Genomic DNA, 17,708 nt, shown 5'->3' on the forward strand with positions numbered 1-17,708 from the left:
AGCTGGAGAAGGTTCAACAATTCATTTGATGTATTAGTCGTCACCTCTCCCCTTTTTGGAAAGCCATGTTCCATCTGCTATCCACTTTCCACGTTGCCATCCAATTTTTTGTTGGTGACGGTTCCAACTTATGTTTTTGGATGGACAGGTGGTCAGGTGATGGCTTTCTTGCCTCATCCTACCCGCCGCTTCTCCAACTCATCACTTGTTGTGATCTCTCCATCTTTGATGTATGGGGAAATGGCACCTGGGATCTTCGTCTGAGGTGCGACCTTACTGATGAGGAAGCCATTTCTGTTTGTGGCTTGATTGATGTTCTTGGTAGTGTTAAGATTTGCCCCTAGGTGGCTGATCGGATGATCTGGCTTCTTGATAACAGCGGGCGTTTCTCGGTCTCCTCAACTTCTTGTCATCTTATGGGTTGGACCCGGCCTGTCGCCCTCACTTGGTTGCCTTTGCTTGGCATCTCTTGGCTCCTCCCAAGGTGAAATTTTTCTCTAGAGTGCCCTGCCGCAACAAGATTCTCACAGCCGATAACCTTATTAGGCGTGGCAACACTGCTCCTGATTCCCTCTGCCCCTTTTGCTGGCTAGAGGCTGAGACTATTAGCCACCTTCTCCTTCATTGTGCTTTCGCCTGGTAGGTCTGAACTTCTATGATTGACAGCATGGGCCTCACTTTCTGCATCCCCCCTAACTTGAGTACCATGTGCTGTTACCCCTCTGTGGTTCCCCTCCCAGCCTCGACAAGCTCCTGTTAGTTGCTTGCATTGCATACATCCCTTGGTGCCTCTGGAAAAAGAGGAACTCTAGACGGTTCGATTGAGCTTTTTGCTTCACTGCAGAGGTGATTTGTACTACTACGGGCCTCATCTCTACCTGGATCCACACTCGAAAAGAATTTACTTGTCTCTCATGTGCTCCTACCCACACCAACTGGAATATTATTGCTCAGATGTCTGTTCCTTTTGTGCCCAATCGGGTGGCAGTTTGGGCGCCTCCTCCCACCATATATTTTAAGCTTAACTTTGTTGGTAACGCCTTTGGGAATCCAGGTTTGGCTGGCTTTGGTGGGGTGATTTTTGATCACGGAAGCTTAACTATTATATCATATTTTGGTCCTCTTGGCATTGCAGACTCGACTACTATTGAACTCTCGGGCCTCCTTCACGACCTTCGCATTTTTCAGAATCTGTTCAGAGGTCCGCTTATTGTGGAAGGAGACTCCAAAGTTGTCATCAGATGGTGCTCCACTGCCTCCTTCCCTCTGTGGCATCATTGACAGATTTTTCTTGATATTATGGATATTGTATCATCTATAACTTGTACTTGGTCTCATGTACTTAGATTAGCCAACACTGCTACTGACTTGTGTGCTAAATTGGGTCCCTCCCTTCAATCTCTTGTTGTTAGGGGAGGTCTCCCTTGATGTATTTTCTTGCTTTGCTTTGAAATAAAATCATCATAGCCTTTGATATTTCGATTCTCCAGTTTGCAGATGATACTATTTGCTTCGGGGTTGGTACTATGGATCAGATCAGAAAATTACGTGCTGTGCTGGGATTATTTGAATTGGCTTCTGGTCAGAGCATAAACTGGGGAAAAACCACTCTCCTTGGCTATCATATTGATCCAGCTGGACTTTGGAATATGGCGGATTATCTGGGAGGCTCTGTGGGAAATATGCCAGCTATGTATCTTGGGCTCCCACTTTTTGATTCTCGGCCTTCGGCTTCACTATGGTCCCCCCCTCATTGAGAAATTTGAAAAGAGGCTAGCCACTTGGAGGGGTAAACTCTTATCAACAGCGGGGCGTCTCACTTTTCTCAAGTCTTGTCTGGCGGGACTTCCAAATTATCTGTTATCATTCATGCACTTTCCGGCCTCCATTTGTTCCAAAATTAATGCCATCCATCAACAATTTCTATGGAGGGGTTCAGAAGATACCTTTAGATTCCATTTGGTCAGTTGGAAGGATATTTGCATGCCCCATAATAGGGGAAGATTGGGTATCCGACCTACAAAAGAAATGAACAAAGCTCTTATGCTCAAATGGATTTGGAATTTCAACAACAAGCACAACAGTTTATGGAAGAATATGGTGAAATTCTACCTTCAGTTTTCGGGTGCATGGTGGAGAGAGGGTGGCATTGGTCGCCTCCTATCCCCGATATAGAAATCAGTTTTCAAGCTCCTTCCAGTATTCAGAGATGCTACCGCATTTCACACGGGATTAAATGATGAGGAATCGATGGCTTTTTGTTCTCTCCTTACTAAACTCAACAGTACTATTATTCGGGAGCACTCAATTGATAAGCTGATTTGGAAGCCCAGTAATAATGGTTGATTCACTATTACTTCGACTTACTCTCATATCAGAAAGCAAGACTATAGTCCTCATGAGCACAAGGCAAATCTGGCTTGGAAACTCTCAGCGCCAAGCAAAATCAAGTTCTTCGTGTGGTCAGCCATCAGAGAACAAATTCTTACTTTAGACAACCTCACAGAAGAAGCTTCACTGCCCCCGATCTTTCTTGTCCCCTATGCGGTGAGTGTGAAGAGACAATACAACATGTCCTCTTACACTGTGGATTTTCGTGGCAAGTTTGGATGAAGATATTTCAAAAAATTGGACTCCAACTGGGGCTACATCAGGACCTCTTTGGCACCTTTGAGATGGTTCGAGGGATTCTCCTTCCTCGGTTGGGCAAGTTAATTCTTTCAGCCTGTCTTGCGCATGTTCCATGGTGCATTTGGCTCGAGCGGAACAACCGAAGATTCAACTCCAAAGCTAGTACCCCAGACAACACGGCTTCTCATGCCATTGGCCTCATCTCGAGCTGGTTTCATACAAAGAAGGATTTTGCCACTCTTTCAGGGGTTTCCCTTCGGGAAAATTGGAATTTGATCGCTCACATGTTTGGCCCTAGCAAAGCTCCTAGAATGATTATCTGGGATCCTCCCCCCAGTGACTGCATAGAGCTGAATTTTGATGGTAGTGCTATTGGATGTCCTAGTACAACAAGAACAGGTAGTATATTCAGAGGTCACAATGGAGACCCCATTCTTTCTTATGCGGGTCCGGTGGGCATTGCCGATTCTAATACTGCTAAGTTAGTGCTCTGTTGTTCGGCCTGGCCTCCAAATCTTTAGAGATCGTCACCATGGCAAGTTAATCATTGAAGGCGACTCGAAGGCGACTCGAAAGCGGTTATTAGTTGGTGTTCCAAAGACAACCTCCCCCCTTGGCGCCACTAGCCCATCACTAATAGTATTGCTGACATTGTATCTTCTTTGCATTGTAATTGGAATCTCATTCCTAGATCAGCCAACTCTTTGGCTGATAAATTGGCTAAATTCGGAACTTCCCAACAATCCCTCATTGTATGGGAAGGATTCCCTCCTTTGTAATATGCTCTTTTGATAATATGCTCTTTTGAGCTTTTGTCTTAATAAAAATCAACATCATTTAAAAAAAAAAGAAAAAGAAATAAAATCATCACCATTTAAAAAAAAAGGATGAAGAATTTGGCTTGTGATAGATCTTTCATGGATATAGTGGTGTTATCAATACGTAGCAAAGTGCTGAAAATGTTGGCAATGCATTCCGTGGTGTGTTGACACCAGGGCTCCGTCAGGATTCCTATAGCAGTGATCCATTTGCCTAGAGGGGCATTAGCAAGAGTGGGGGACCAATCTAAAAGCTTTTCCACTGGTGAATATGGATGATTGGTGGACTCCTTAGCTGAGTTTCTGTCTTTTGCAGTTTTAAAATGTAAGAGCAAGAGCTGATCAGTGAACATGGGAGATAAGAGGGGTGTGGTAGAGGGGTAGTGGGATGGTGAACCAATTTTGGATAGTTTGCTCAAAGGAGCAAGGTGGACAGGCGAAGGCCAAAGCAGCCACAACCAAACGCTTTTTCCCATCATAGAGGGCTTGGGCCGGGAGGGTGAGGGAGATGAAGTCTGGGATATTTTCAACATGTGGTGGAGGGGGTGGTGGCAATTGGCTAGGAGGAGTTACAGGTTGTTTTGACAGAGGTGAAGGGATATGGATTTGGCCGATGTAGGGTGGTTGAAGGCAATGATGGGGAATGTGGGGTCTGTTGTGTGAGGGAAGTTTCCGGAAGTTTGAGTTGGTGAGCAGGGGGATAAAGAGAATGCCCATGATTGCTCCCCAACGGCACTGAGTGATTCTGCATTTCGGGTGTCCATGATGGAGTTGAGTGGCGAAATAGAAAACAAACTCACCTGTCCAAAGTTCTTTGGCGTAACTTCAGCCGGTATTTCCAGAGACAACTTTGTCAAAAAGTTCGATGAAGTAGTCTCTTGCGATAGTCGGAATGGAGATGAAGGATCTTTTGCTCCCCGTCTTGGATAGGATCCTTATGGCTTGACTAGAACGTTCTTGAGTTTGTCGAATGGTGGTGGTCGTCTTCCCATAACTGAAGGAGAATGTGGAGGGGTCTCCTCTTCTCCTATGCCGGCCCCCTTGGCATCTCAGATTCTACTTCAGCAGAGCTTTTGAGTCTCCTACATGGGCTCCAAGTCTTCTCTAGCAACCTCTCTGGTCCCCTTTGTATCGAAGGAGACTCTACAGTGTTCATCAACTAGTGTGCCAACCACGGCCACCCCCCATGGCATCACTGGGATATATTCAATGACATATGTAATTTATTTTCCCCTTTAAATTGTAAGTGGAGCCATATTCCTCGATCTGCCAACCACTTGGCAGATACCCAAGCTAAAGCAGGTATTTCTCTCCAACATTTTGTTGTGGAGTCATACCCCCGACATTAGGTTTGTATTATTCTCTCAGTTTTTAATATATTCACCTATTCATAAAAAAAAAAAAAAAAAAATGAATGCTTTGCTCAAGGATGCATTTTCCCTTGGGGTGTTGGGGCAAGGACGGGGTTCACCCAAAAAACTCGACTCAATCCTCGAGGTTTAGACTACATATACTTCCCATACTTTTCCGTAATGTTAGAGCTTCCAAATAAAAACAAAATGTAAAGAATCAGTGAGGTAGGAAAGAATTTTTTACCTATGTCAGCAAGCTATATTTATGCCCTTAATTATTGAACAGATAACAAAAAAAAAAAAAAAAGGTGACAAAAAAGGTGATATTTTCAACTTTTTCAAGCGCATAAATGGTACTTTCTGTGGATGAGGCAGGCTTTGCATGCTGAGTTATGGATGTGTTGGGGACAGGATTTGGGGATGGGGTGTGTAAAATGAGTAGAAGAAAGAGGGAAAGGAGAGATTTGAGAGAGAAAGATGAGTAGAAGAGAGGTGAGATGATTCTGGTTCTGTGGCAGAGAAAACGATCTCTTGAGGAGTAATAAATTGACCCCAATATCTGTTTTATTTTGGCTTAAATAACAATTAATACAATACCAGAGATATCCCTTTTGACTAATAACATGACCCTTATAACTCCAAATACAGAAATAGCATAATATAAACACTTCAACACTCCTCTAATGAACCTAAGTGAGAAGGAAACTAAAAAGCTTATCTGCTCACAAGTACAATGACCAAATTGCTCCTTAGACTACACAATATTCAACAGGGTGGTGGGGCAGGGACTGGGTTAGAAATCCAACCCTGTTGAACCGGGTTTGGGGACGGGGTGGTGGGGCAAGGTCGGCTTTCTTGAATCCCTACCTTGATCTAACCTGTTGCCCGCCCTCACTATTCAGCCTCGGCAGCCTTCTTCTGTGGGATGGCTAAATTTGAATTTTTGTGGTAGTTTTCAAGGGAATCCAGGACCTGCACAAGGAGGGGTGTTCTCTGTGACTATTCAGGTGAAGTCGTTTAGGAGTACACAGCCCTCTTGTGTTCTTATGATTAGGGGTGGGCATTGGGCCAGGTTTTGTGGGGAATCCAACCTGAAAGACCCAGGTTCGGCTTTCAGGTTTCACCCTGCGGGTTGGGGATGATACGGAGGGAAAAACCTGTTGGGTTTTGGGTTGGGGACGACTTCTCCTTAACCCGATCTGCGGAAATGGCGTGGGGATATAAATATAGTGGTAGGGACAGGGTAGGGATGGGGTTATGTGATGAGGATTGACTTGGGATCGGGGTTGGGGTTTCAGGTTTTTTTCAGGGTCAGGTTTTAAAAAACCCGACTCCTACAGGGTCCTGTGCCCACCCCTATTTGTGATTTTACTGTGGACTGAGGATTTTTCAGCTGCATTGTACTTCCTCTCTTGTAGTAGAAGGGGATTGTTTAATTGTTATTGGCTGGTTTTCCTTAGGTCAATGCTTTACCTTTGGTGATTTTGGTTGATCTATGAAGTCATGAAAATTTGTGAGCATCAGTCTCATATTGTCAGAAGCACTAACGGGATGGCTTACTTATTGGCCCATGGGGGTGTCTTGCTGCAATGTCTTGTTGAGGGCGATGCTCGTCCTACTATCTGCTGAGATGAGTTTGTCAAAGTCCTAGGCAAGAGTACTTCCCTGGAGGTCACCCATCCTAGAATTACTTACTTTTGCCCAAGCTCACTTAACTTCGGAGTTCTGAGTCAGATACCTAGCCAATACAACCCGAAAAGACTAGCCGTTTAAGGTGTGGCAAGCCAAATACCTAACTCAGACCACAAACTCTAACAAGAGTGGACGGAACCACTCTGACAGAGTTGATATCATTGTTTTGTTTGTTGGAATTTTGAGTTTTCTTCGTTTTGTAATGTCTTTCTGATTTCACTAGTCTTGTCTTGCTAGCTTCCTTTTTGAATTTGACCTCCTGACTGCTTTTTTTTTTCTTTGACAGAAGTTCTCTCTTCTCCTTATTTCACTCCCGATATTCAATCTTATTCAACTTTTACACACTTCTAGCTTGAGTAGGTCTAGTAGTTTCTTATTTGATGAGTTATTTTACTTAGTAGAAATATAATTATTGCTTTTCTCATGGATTAAAATGTCTGTAGGATACCTGATCCTCAATTTAGGTTTTAGGTGCCACCTTTGTTTTTTGCTTAAATAAAGTTTGGTGCTGATTCTAAACACAATATTGATTGGCGATGCTAAATTTATTGGTGCTTATGGGTTTTCTTTCAAGTTATGCTACATTAGCATTTTTAAAGAGTACATGTATGCACTTTTCTCTGATTTAAGGTGGCTTTATTGTCCCTCTAAAAATCTGATCAGGACCTGCTGAAATTGGAGAAACTACATAAAGAACTAGTTGAACGTTATGGAGGTCAACCTACTTTTGCTCAATGGGCAGTAGCTGCAGGACTTGATCAGAAGTCCCTAAGAAAGAGCTTAAACTATGGCATCCATTGCAAGGACAAAATGATCAAAAGCAACATACGACTTGTTATATCAATTGCCAAAAATTATCAAGGTGCAGGCATGAACCTCCAGGATCTTGTTCAGGTTTCTCCTTCATCCTGCAACTGCTTGAAATGCATTTGCCTTACTATTATATTGCTGTTGAATTTCATGAAGTGTCAAATAAAATGCATTTTTGCATTCTTTTGGTTTATTCAGATGGTTTTCAATGTCGAGTTGTGTAAATCCACTACCATTTAAAGATCTATACTTTATCTTTCCAGTTTAGTTTTCTTTCAACTTCTTTTTCCTTTTCTTTTAAATGAATATCCCCTTTGCAGGAAGGGTGCAGGGGCCTGGTAAGGGGTGCTGAAAAGTTTGATGCTTCCAAAGGATTCAAGTTCTCAACCTATGCACACTGGTGGATTAAGCAGGCGGTTCGAAAGTCCCTCTCTGATCAGTCTAGGACAATTCGTTTACCTGTAAGTTTCTGTCATCTAAACAATCCATGGTTTTATTTGTTTTTTTCAGTTTGACTCCTAGCAACCTTTTCGAATTAAAACTGCCGCACTAGTCAAAGTTTTGTGATTTCATGCCACTTTTTTGTTTTGAATGAAAGGAGATTTTATTCCAGTAAACAATAGATTATAAAAAGGCAAGCTCAATTAGCACTCCCCTAGCAACAAGAGATTGGAAGGAGGCTCCTTACTTGGCTAGCGAGTCTGCAAAATCATTTGTTGATCTTGGAAAATGGGACCTGTCACAATTTAGAAAAGATAAAATGTCAACAATTTCATGGAAGACGGGCCAATGTTGCCAAGGGGGGTCAGCAAGGCTGGAGCACCATCTGGTTACGACTTTGGAGTCTTATTCAATAATAAGAGCCCCGCTGAGGTGATCATGGAAAACAATGAGCCGTTGGAGAAGGGCTGTTAGAGTCGGTATCCCCATTTGGTCAGAATAGGTGATGAGAGCTGTGCCAACAGAGTCTCGAATGACTCCCCCAAAGCCAGTGATACTCGGGTTGCCTTGCGCCTGCAATCAAAATTGAGTTTAAAAGTTCCAGCAGTAGGAGGTATCCAAACTTCAATAGAATGAGGACAAGGGAGGCGGACATGCAAGCCATAAAACGCCAGTTGATTCGAAGGGGGAGTCTCTCATGCTGGCGAACTCTGTTTGTGTATGGAGCTATGAGGATACATGCCCAATGATGCGGTTGGAGACATCTTCGCCACTTCTGAATTTGCAATTGAATCTTCTATTGTTCCTCTCCTTCCAGATACCCCATGGGATATGAGCTAAGCAGGCTGAGAGAATGATTTTTCCTAGTTTTGGGATGTGGGTACCGAGAATCATTTTGCATGTTCCAAAAAGATCATTAGGAAGGCAGAGCTGGAGGCCAATATGGTTGAGAAGGTGTGTCCAAACTCTCCAAGAATAGGGGCAGTAGAGTAGGAGATGGGGGTCTATTTCATCAGTGCTATTGCAATGAGGGCAATGTATACAGGGGGCAAGAGTATCCCTCTTCCTCAAACTATCCACCATTAAAGTTTTGTTGAAAAGAGCACACCAAAGGAAGAAACAGACCTTTAATGGGCCAGATAGACCCCAGGCAGTAGCGGCTCCATGTGGTTCGGAATTTCTTGTCCAGCCATTAAGGGCATCGTAGGCTGAGGCAATTGAAAAAATGCCACTGTCATCTTGTTTCCATACGATCATGTCCTGGGGATGGTTACGGATTCTAGTTGGTTGAAATTCTTCTTAGAGATTGGAGACTAGCTGAGCCTTGGAGTCCAGGTTTTATCCCCATCGGAATTGAAACTTCCAACAAGCATTGGGATTCCAGGTTTTAGCAACAAAGGCAGTTTGGCCAACTCATCAAAGTGTCATATCTGTTGCAAAGGGGGGCCATTGTCAGTCCACTAGTCATTCCTGAAGTGGTAAATCAGAATGTGGGAAATGACCAAAATGCCCCTGAACTGGTATTTTAACAATGTTGATCATTGCATCCCTTCTCTCGTAGCCTGGGGTATCCTTTCAAATGAATATTTAAAGCTCAACCTTGATAACAACTGATGGGGTAATCTCAGCTTGGCTGGTGGTGGTGTAGTAAGAGACTCTTCTGTTAATGTTCTTTTTGTTTACTTTGCCCATTTTGGTTAGTGTGATGCAACGATTTCAGAATTGAGAGTCTTGTTCTAGGACCTTCAACTCGTTATGGATGGATTCACCACCCCTCTCATTGTTGAGGGAGACTCTGTTGTTGTCATCTGCTAGGGTATTGAAGGCAAGAATCGCCCGGTGTCTTTTTTATGTATTTTGATTAAATTGAAGTTGTAATGCTGACCATCTCTTGGTAAGACAACCCAAGGTGAGCCAATAGCGTGGGGGACACATTGGCTAGGGAAAGAGTCACCTGGCATACCTCATTGTTGGCTCCTCCTTCCCGTTTTGTTTTTCATTCTTTATATTTAGCTTTTCCTTTTCTTTGCATGTAATGGACTGCTTGTCTTTGTATTTAGCTTTTCCTTTTCCTTGCATGTAATGGACTGCTTGTACTTCCTCCCCCGGAAGCTTCTTTCTTAATGAATCTTTTCTTCTCATTGTCATATAACAAAAGAAAAGACAACATACTGGCCCTGAGACTGCCTAGACAATAGATCATGTTTTATCTCTTATCAGATCACCAAGACCCACAGAGTCGCAATTGCAAAATGAGTTTCGTCTGAGCCACTCATCCACTGGGAGGGCCCAAGTGGATATAGATGGAGTCACCTGGTTAACTCATAATGGTTTTCCAATGGCTCTGGGTGAGTGAGCTGAGGGAAGGTATCTTTTGGAGAAAGCTTGCCCAGAAGAGGGTAGTGTGCTGGATTGTCTCATTTACATTCCCCAGAGGTCTTGCCATGCTCATTTTAGGTAGTAGTCTTGTGTGGTTCAACAAGGCCAGAGAATGTGGCAGGAAAACATAGGCTAATCACAAACTGAGAAACTGGATGGACAATGAACAAGTATAGGCTTTATAGATTCCTAAACTTCCCCCCAAAATTTGCATAAGCTGTTTATTACCTGGTAACTCTTACTTGGTTCACTACAGGTGAGAGCTTTTTCACTTGCTGCTCTCTGCAGTGCTTTCGAAGTGCTAAGAAGTTTCCATACCTTAAAGATGTCTGTTGATGCCACCGACTGAAGCTTGGCCTGCATCTCATGCAAGGGTTCGCAGACAATTGCCTGAATATGTTGGACTCCGTATAGGTCTATCCCGACCTAAGTTTTCAATAGAGCAAGCAGGGTTGACAAATTCACCTCGTCCATCATTAAGAGCCCTCCTGAAATTGATGTTACAGCTTGTATTGTGATCCCAACCACTTCTTTTGCACTTGAAAGAGAAGCCCATAATACACACACAAACACATTTAAAATCAGTATGTAGTTCTCTGCTTGAGGCAAATTTTACTAATGATGAAGGAGAGATACAAGTTGAGGGAGAAAACAATCCCTTTTAACATCAAACAAATTAATAGAGATCATATGGTCAGAGTCTCCTAGACTCTTGCATCACAGATTTGTTTCATCAAATGGATACTTCTGGGTAAATGGGCATTTTTGTTTCTTGTTCTTCCCTTCCCCACCTAAATATTTTCTTGCTTTCAACAGTTTTACATGGTTGAGGCAACATATCGAGTAAAGGAGGCCAGGAAGCAATTGTACAGCGAGAATGGAAGACATCCTGACAATCAAGAAATTGCGGAGGCAACAGGTTTATCAATGAAAAGGCTTACTGCTGTGCTTCTGACTCCCAAAGCTCCATGGTCACTAGATCAGAAAATTGGGATCAACCAGAATCTAAAACCATCAGTAGGCATTCCTTTCTTAACAGTTTTCATCAAGGCTGTGTGCTTGTTATTTTTATTTTCTCATTCGTTTAAGTGTGTTTCTTCCAGGAAGTCATTGCGGACCCAGATGCTGAAACTACTGAAGGTTTGTTGATCAAGCAGTTCATGAAGCAAGATCTGGATAAGGTTCTAGACAGTCTAAATCCAAGAGAGAAACAGGTGATTAGGTGGAGATTTGGATTGGAGGATGGGCGGATGAAAACACTTCAAGAGATTGGAGAGTTGATGGGTGTCAGTAGAGAAAGAATCCGGCAGATAGAATCTTGTGCCTTTCGAAAACTCAAGAATAAGAAGAGAACCAAAAATCTAAGACAGTATGTTCTTTCATGAGAAGGGCCTAGTTTTAACAAGGTTGCCTTCTCTTTTCCTGTCCTTTGGCCCATGCTTGTTTCCTAATCCATTGTTTCTTCCTTTAGTCTTGTAAAGCATATTTGTTGTGTTCCAAATCTGCTGGACGGTGAATTGCATTTCATTCAGTGAGAGCAGCTGGTTAAGGAACTCTAAGATCCTTCAACTGTGATTTGTTTGTTCTCACTTCCTTCAATTTCTTGTGCATAGTTAATCATAGAGCAATCGTTGACAGTTTATTTGCTTTTTTAGTTTGCGTTAGACTATCGATCAGAGACACCAGGTTTTGACGTATTGATTCCGCTGCTGGAATGAGAATCACGATAAAGGTTTTGCAATGAAATATCTACTGCAGGATGTTGTTTCTTTACAATATTCACTTACAGTGGGATGCCGTGACTGATCTTCTTCTTTAAGATTGGTTTAGAGATTATGTGTTCATACAAGTAGAAGATAACTCTCTTCAGAATGTAATAAGGCTTGATTCTGTTATATTAAATGCTCAGAAAACTCTTCTTGACTCTGTCACCACCTTCATGAAAATGCAAACTTGTGTGAAAGCTGATGAGTGAGGTACATAGCGTCAAGATGAGGCTCACATACAAGCGAGTTAAGGAACACAAATTCTAGGCAGATGCTGATCTGCCTAAGCTCCCATTCCTGTACCCCTCTTTTGCTTTCTTGGTAGGATTCTGTAACCCAGTTGAAGGAAGTCTTTTGGTGACTTCGTTTGTTCTTTTATTTTTTTGAGATATTATTATTAATATTGTTGGTCATTTTTAATCATTAGATTCTCAGTTGAAATGGTCCTTTTTTTCTGGGCGAGACGGCTTGAGTCAGGTGTCTCACCCATCTACCTGTGCTTCACCCGATGCAGCGCCAAGTAGGCAATGAGACGATAGCCGACCAACATCAGCGCCATGATGCCAACATCTACCCAGAGGTGAGAGAGACCCACGGCTTTGACTGCCGGAAAATCCACCACTTTGCATTTGATTCTTCCTCCATTTGAACAGTCATAGTAATCGTGCTTCGTAAATTGTACTCCGAGAAGCAGCTTGAAGCAGTAAAAACTGTAGCTCAAGTACTTCAACCAGACGATGAAAGCAGGGATGTCCTGCACGTAGTAACCCCCTGCAATGAGGAAGACTAGAGTGGTGACAGAGGCCAAGGTGGTCGACTGCTTGATGTCCATAAGGATGGCTCCAATGGCAAGACCGAGGCTCTGGGATACGAGGACATTGTAGAGGACGACAAGGAGAGAGAGGATGAAGGTGGTAGGGTCGGGCTTGAGTCCTCCCATCCAGTAGATAATGAATACAAAAGCCGTAGGGAGTGCAAGCTCCATTGGAAGATCCCCCACAGTCCGGGCGAAGTAGTAGGATGAGAGGCGGTACATACCAGAGGACCGTTCCTTGATGAGCATCGATCGTTCTTGGGGAAACGTGAAGACCGCATTGTACAATGGGAAGAATCCCCAGAAGACGGAGAAGAAGAATAGAAGGGCTATCTGGGTAAGAAATGAACAGCTAAGAATCAGTGAATGAATGGTGTTGGTTGTAAATAGTAAAATAGAGTAATAGAGTAGCTTCCTTACTCGATCTTGGATATGAGAGGGAGGCGTGCGCCACCACAAGAGACCGCCCAGAAAAGCAACGCTGATGACTTGGAAGATCCTGAGCCTGTTGAAGGCTTCGTACCTCCGCTCTTTCATCCCTCTCCTGAGCAGAACCGTAAACTGCTGCCACCAGCTCGTGCTCCATTGCTCCATTCTCGCCTTTTGGTCCCCTGGTTGATACCAATGGACAATTCATCAGCATTGCCGTTCGCAGCATATGTATCGTCTCCTCATATGGTAGAACAATAAGGATGTCAGCACTTACTCAGATGAGTTTCTCTTGCGCAATTATAGCTGTTAGGATCCGGACCGCAGAGGTCAGCCTTCAATCTTGTAGCAATGTTTTTGTCATAGGCAGAGACAACGAGTTCCTTAACCGTTCTCTTCTCCCTTTCTGAAAAGCTCGCATGGGAATTGCCTAGCTCCGCTGTGGCAACTTGAAAATCGGGTGCGATCCCTGCATTTCATATTCCACATTTTGATCAGGTTAGACATGCGCTGCTAGGGACAATAGATTAGACGGAAATCATGGTGATCCATTCTACAGCTAATCAGAGGGAATCTGCTCATGAGACCCGACTCATTCCTCTCACACGAAAGGTTCTATTCCGTGATAGGGGTCCGGAGTAGGCGTACTGTGTTTCTGCCTGTAACAGATCTTGGGCAGCTAACGGGAGATAATTTTAGTACTCCGATTCCCAGGTGTAGTAGAGGATCAGGTTAGAATTTTCTGTAGCAGCAGATTCTAGCTTGGAGAGAGTGACAACGAACAATGCTTTTATATTCAATAAGAAGCTGACCTTTATCAATAGATAAAAATAAAATTGTCATAGTTCCTAGACCTCAAACTAAATTTCTCTGGGTAATAGATTAAATTCCGAAAGGAGCAAGAGGCAAAGAGTGGACGTTCATTCTGTTGCAGTGTGGACAGTCTGTGGTGTGTGGATACGTACCGTTGGCCAAGTCGAGCATGAGATCAGCTGGGTTGACGGTGACAGAGGTAGGAAAACCAATAGAGGCGAAATAATCCACGGCCGCGGAAGCCTTGCCATGGTAGATGGGGCATCCACCGGAAAGGAGGACGGCCTTGTCGAACATGTGGAAGAGGCGGCTGGATGGCTGGTGAATGGTGGTTACCACGGTGCGGCCGACACTGGCGAGCTTCTTCACTATTGTTATTATTCTCAGCGCCGTTGTGGAGTCCAAGCCGGAAGTGGGCTCGTCCAGCAGCAGGAGGCTCGGGTTGAGCAGCAACTCCTGGCCGATGCTCACCCTCTTCTTCTCTCCTCCAGAGATTCCTCGAAAGAGGGGTCCGCCTATCATGCTGTTCCTGCAATGATTCAGGCCCAACTCGTGTATCACCCCTTCTGCGTGCTCCATTTTCTCTACTTGGGTCAGGCTATTTGGCAACCTGAGCAAAGCTGTGAATACGAGGGTCTCACTGACGGTCAGGTGTGGGTAGAGCACATCCTCCTGGGCCACGAACCCTGTCCGTCTCTTCATGGCGCTAGAGAACGGTTGCCCGTTGTAGGTGATCTTTCCCGACAGTTTCCCACCGAGCCTTCCACCCAGTGCTGTGAGGAGGGTAGTCTTGCCGCTCCCTGAAGGACCCAGCATAGCCAATATTTCGCCGGGGCATACCAATCCAGTTATCCCATTCAGTATGGTCTTCTCGCTTGAAGAGTTCCTATCACCGACGGAGCACCACCACCTTATTTGGTTTCCAGTTTTCACTTTGTACACCACTTCCTCGAACTGAGAACAAACACCCAATCAGGTACAAGAACACAAGGAAGTAAACGAGAGGAAGAAAATTCCTCAAAAAAAAAAGTAAATAGAGAAGACAAAAAGATATGTATCATCACTGCTAGGATTGTGCTCGTCAGTTAATTAACTAGATAGATGAGGAGATATTTTAGTGTGAATATGGGTGATCAGGGGAAAGTGAGAGCAATAAGAGATGACTTATGGGGGGGGTGGACTGAAAACCAACCTTGAGTGTCACGGGGAAGCTGGCTAGACGACGTAGAGCAGCAGAAGATGGATTCAAGTGGGTTGCCGTAGTAGCAGTCGTGGCTGGGTATGCAATGACAGTGTCGGTACTTGCAGTGGCTTCGGCCATGGTCGTCTCCGTGCTGATCACGAGACTCTTTATGGTTGTGCTCAGGAGCAGCAACCGCAGAAGCAGTTGGTTGGAGAGAGGAGGTGTTTAGTAGTACTCCAAAGAAAGAGACAGAGGGGAAGACCGAAGACGGAAGAGTTTTCGAGTTAAGGCCTAAAGGCTTTGGTTCTGATTGAGTGACCCATTAGAGAGAGAGAGAGAGAGAGAGGGATGGACGGAGGAGGTCTCCCTCAGTGCCTCCGCAACAGCGACTGCAACGAGTCTCCCTTCTCCCCGGCCGCTTAAGTCTTAATATGTAACTGTGCATGTGGTGTTCTATGTAGTCCACAAGGCATCACAGAGAAAAGGGAAAGCAGCGGTCCACTCCTGCAAAGGGGCGCAGGCAGAGACAAATGCAAAACGGCGAACCTTCAAAAAGTGAAAAGAAAAAGAAGCAAAACGGCCATACAAATTTCACGCTTTTTCCTTGCCGCTGCTTTTCCCTTTATAGTTTGCTTGATTATCCGCGTAATCAAGATGAAGGTCTGCGCAGCCCCAGTTGAGAGGGGTGTGAAGGGAGGTGAATTGTGCATGACTGGGCATTTGGCCGGGGGAGGTAAGAGATTCCAATTCTCTTCTATTACCGGTCTGCTTTTATTAAAATAACAGTCAGGTGGGTCTCCCACTCTCATTCCACTCGACTCCTTCCTTTTCCAACGCCATGTCTTAAAATCAGGATTCATCATAAGACTGACTTAACCGAATCATTACCTTAAAAAGCAGCTTTTGAGGAGGGAGATTGACGATGAGAACTTGTCCATCCCTTCACACCTGCCCAAACTCCAACCTGTGCTTGTATTCATCAGAAAGGAGAATATAAGATCGATATAATGCGATTAGTGATAGTGGGAGGGGGAGAGGGTGGCCGCAGCAGCGGGCATAATAAACAAAGACGACTGACATCTATGATGCTTTCTTAATTGACACATGAATATGCTTATCAGTTAAGTCTTAATATTCGAAGAAAAGCCCAACCGGAATTTCAATTTGAAAACAGGGAGATGCGAGATCTCATGCTTTAGGATTGGGAAATCATTAAAGTGTGAAACATCGGATTCCAACTGGAGGGGCACCCCCACCCCCACCCCCACCCCCACTCACATTTAGCCCAGACCAAAGCAGAAAGCAACTTTAGACTACTTAATACTGCACTAACTCCGAGGGGTTTATATCGATTAACACAAAATAAGTCAATTATACATAAATCATCATCAAATCACATCCATCCAAGTCTGATTTGAAAATGAGCAAGCGGAAGTAAAAAGTAAACCCTCCGTTCTGGCTTTTCTATTTTGAACCACACACTGGGTGGGGGCAGGAGTCGTTTGTTCAGCCACAGAGTTACGATATCGACACGTGCAGTCCACTTTAGAGGGTCCCTCCCCACTCCACTCGGGTTCTCTTCTCTCTCTTCTCTTTTCATCCGTGGGATCGTGTCGCGTCCAAAGCATGAAAGAGAAGGAATGGTGATCTACGGGATATATATCTTGGTAACTCCGGTTTTTATTAGCTTATCTTTGGGAAAAACAAAAGGGTAAGATCAGGAACTGACACCATGATGATTACACAAGTGCCTCTTTATTTCCAGATGATGCAAGCCTGAAAAATCGATCCTCTCACCGGATTCAGCGTTTTCTCTCTAGAGTTGCTTAATTTTTGGCCAAATATTTCGTGGTGTAAAAGGAAGAAACGGGTGTCCTTTCAGAGTCGTATTAGGCATTGTAGCAGTAAAAGGAAGATGACAGCATGGAAGAAAGAGGAGGTAGCAGTCGAGAAGATTGAGGCAATCTTCTCTGAGTAAAAGTAAATCGCTATCACTATCTATTGGCAATTGGTGTCGTGTTCAGTTTGCACTGCCCCCGCAATCGCATGCTTCCCATATATTGATTGCATTAGGATATGGTGGCATCTCTGTCATATTTGGATTTGCTGCGTCGTTGTTACAACTTACAGGTAACTTGTGAGAGTGTAGAGTGTAATGTAAGGTAGAAAAGGGACAGGGGAGATTGGATGAGAACCGGGGAGATTTCCGATCGACTGCCTCAGTCGCAGAGAGAATTGAGCAAAAGGCAGATGGCTGTGACGAAACGAAAAGGTATCCTAATCTTCGGGTAGTGGGACTCCTAGTCCTAGACTGTAATGAATGAGATTGAGCACGCTTAAATATTACGTATCGTGGGGGTCCCTTCAACCCACGCGCGGCAGCTGCGTGGGACTGCAAAACAAGGTCTCCCCGTTTTGCTGCCTCACCCTCTATTTCCCTAATTTTGATAAATATTAGCTGGCTCATAAATTTTTTAACTTGGTTCATCATTATGGTTTTTTTGTCTGGTTCAATAATATTTCAACCCCCTTAAGGTACTTGCGGATCAGTTCTTTGTTTTGTCCAGGTGCGGACTGTTA

General features: G+C 44.1%; 2 protein-coding genes across 3 annotated transcripts in view; one reads left to right on the forward strand and one right to left on the reverse strand.

Moving 5' to 3' along the window:
• LOC137948271 (RNA polymerase sigma factor sigB-like) overlaps positions 1–11,846 on the forward strand; it is a 28,530-nt gene extending 16,684 nt beyond the window's left edge. Inside the window, exons 4-7 of the mRNA XM_068794294.1 lie at positions 7,157–7,387; positions 7,624–7,764; positions 10,940–11,140; positions 11,227–11,846. Of these exons, the coding sequence (XP_068650395.1) occupies positions 7,157–7,387; positions 7,624–7,764; positions 10,940–11,140; positions 11,227–11,508 (855 nt within the window). The 3' untranslated portion in view covers positions 11,509–11,846. The remainder of the gene's footprint in view (positions 1–7,156; positions 7,388–7,623; positions 7,765–10,939; positions 11,141–11,226) is intronic.
• Positions 11,847–12,007: 161 nt separating this feature from the next.
• On the reverse strand, positions 12,008–15,625 carry LOC137948270 (ABC transporter G family member 14-like). 2 transcript variants are annotated; one of them, XM_068794293.1, is made up of 6 exons: positions 15,138–15,625; positions 14,098–14,899; positions 13,410–13,601; positions 13,124–13,314; positions 12,928–13,036; positions 12,008–12,660 (listed from the first exon to the last, which is right to left on the reverse strand). In XM_068794293.1, exons 1-6 carry the CDS (start codon positions 15,264–15,266, stop codon positions 12,380–12,382), a joined length of 1,704 nt encoding a protein of 567 aa, XP_068650394.1. In that variant the 5' UTR covers positions 15,267–15,625; the 3' UTR covers positions 12,008–12,379. The 2 variants fall into 2 exon arrangements, with proteins under 2 accessions (XP_068650394.1, XP_068650393.1); XM_068794292.1 differs by having other exon boundaries at positions 12,008–13,036.
• Positions 15,626–17,708: the final 2,083 nt, after the last annotated feature.

This window comes from Aristolochia californica, unplaced genomic scaffold (assembly GCF_029961685.1).
Source record: "Aristolochia californica isolate CCGP_79_NKW_82.1479 unplaced genomic scaffold, dmAriCali1.0.hap1 SCAF_13, whole genome shotgun sequence".
NCBI classification, from domain to species: Eukaryota; Viridiplantae; Streptophyta; class Magnoliopsida; order Piperales; family Aristolochiaceae; genus Aristolochia; species Aristolochia californica.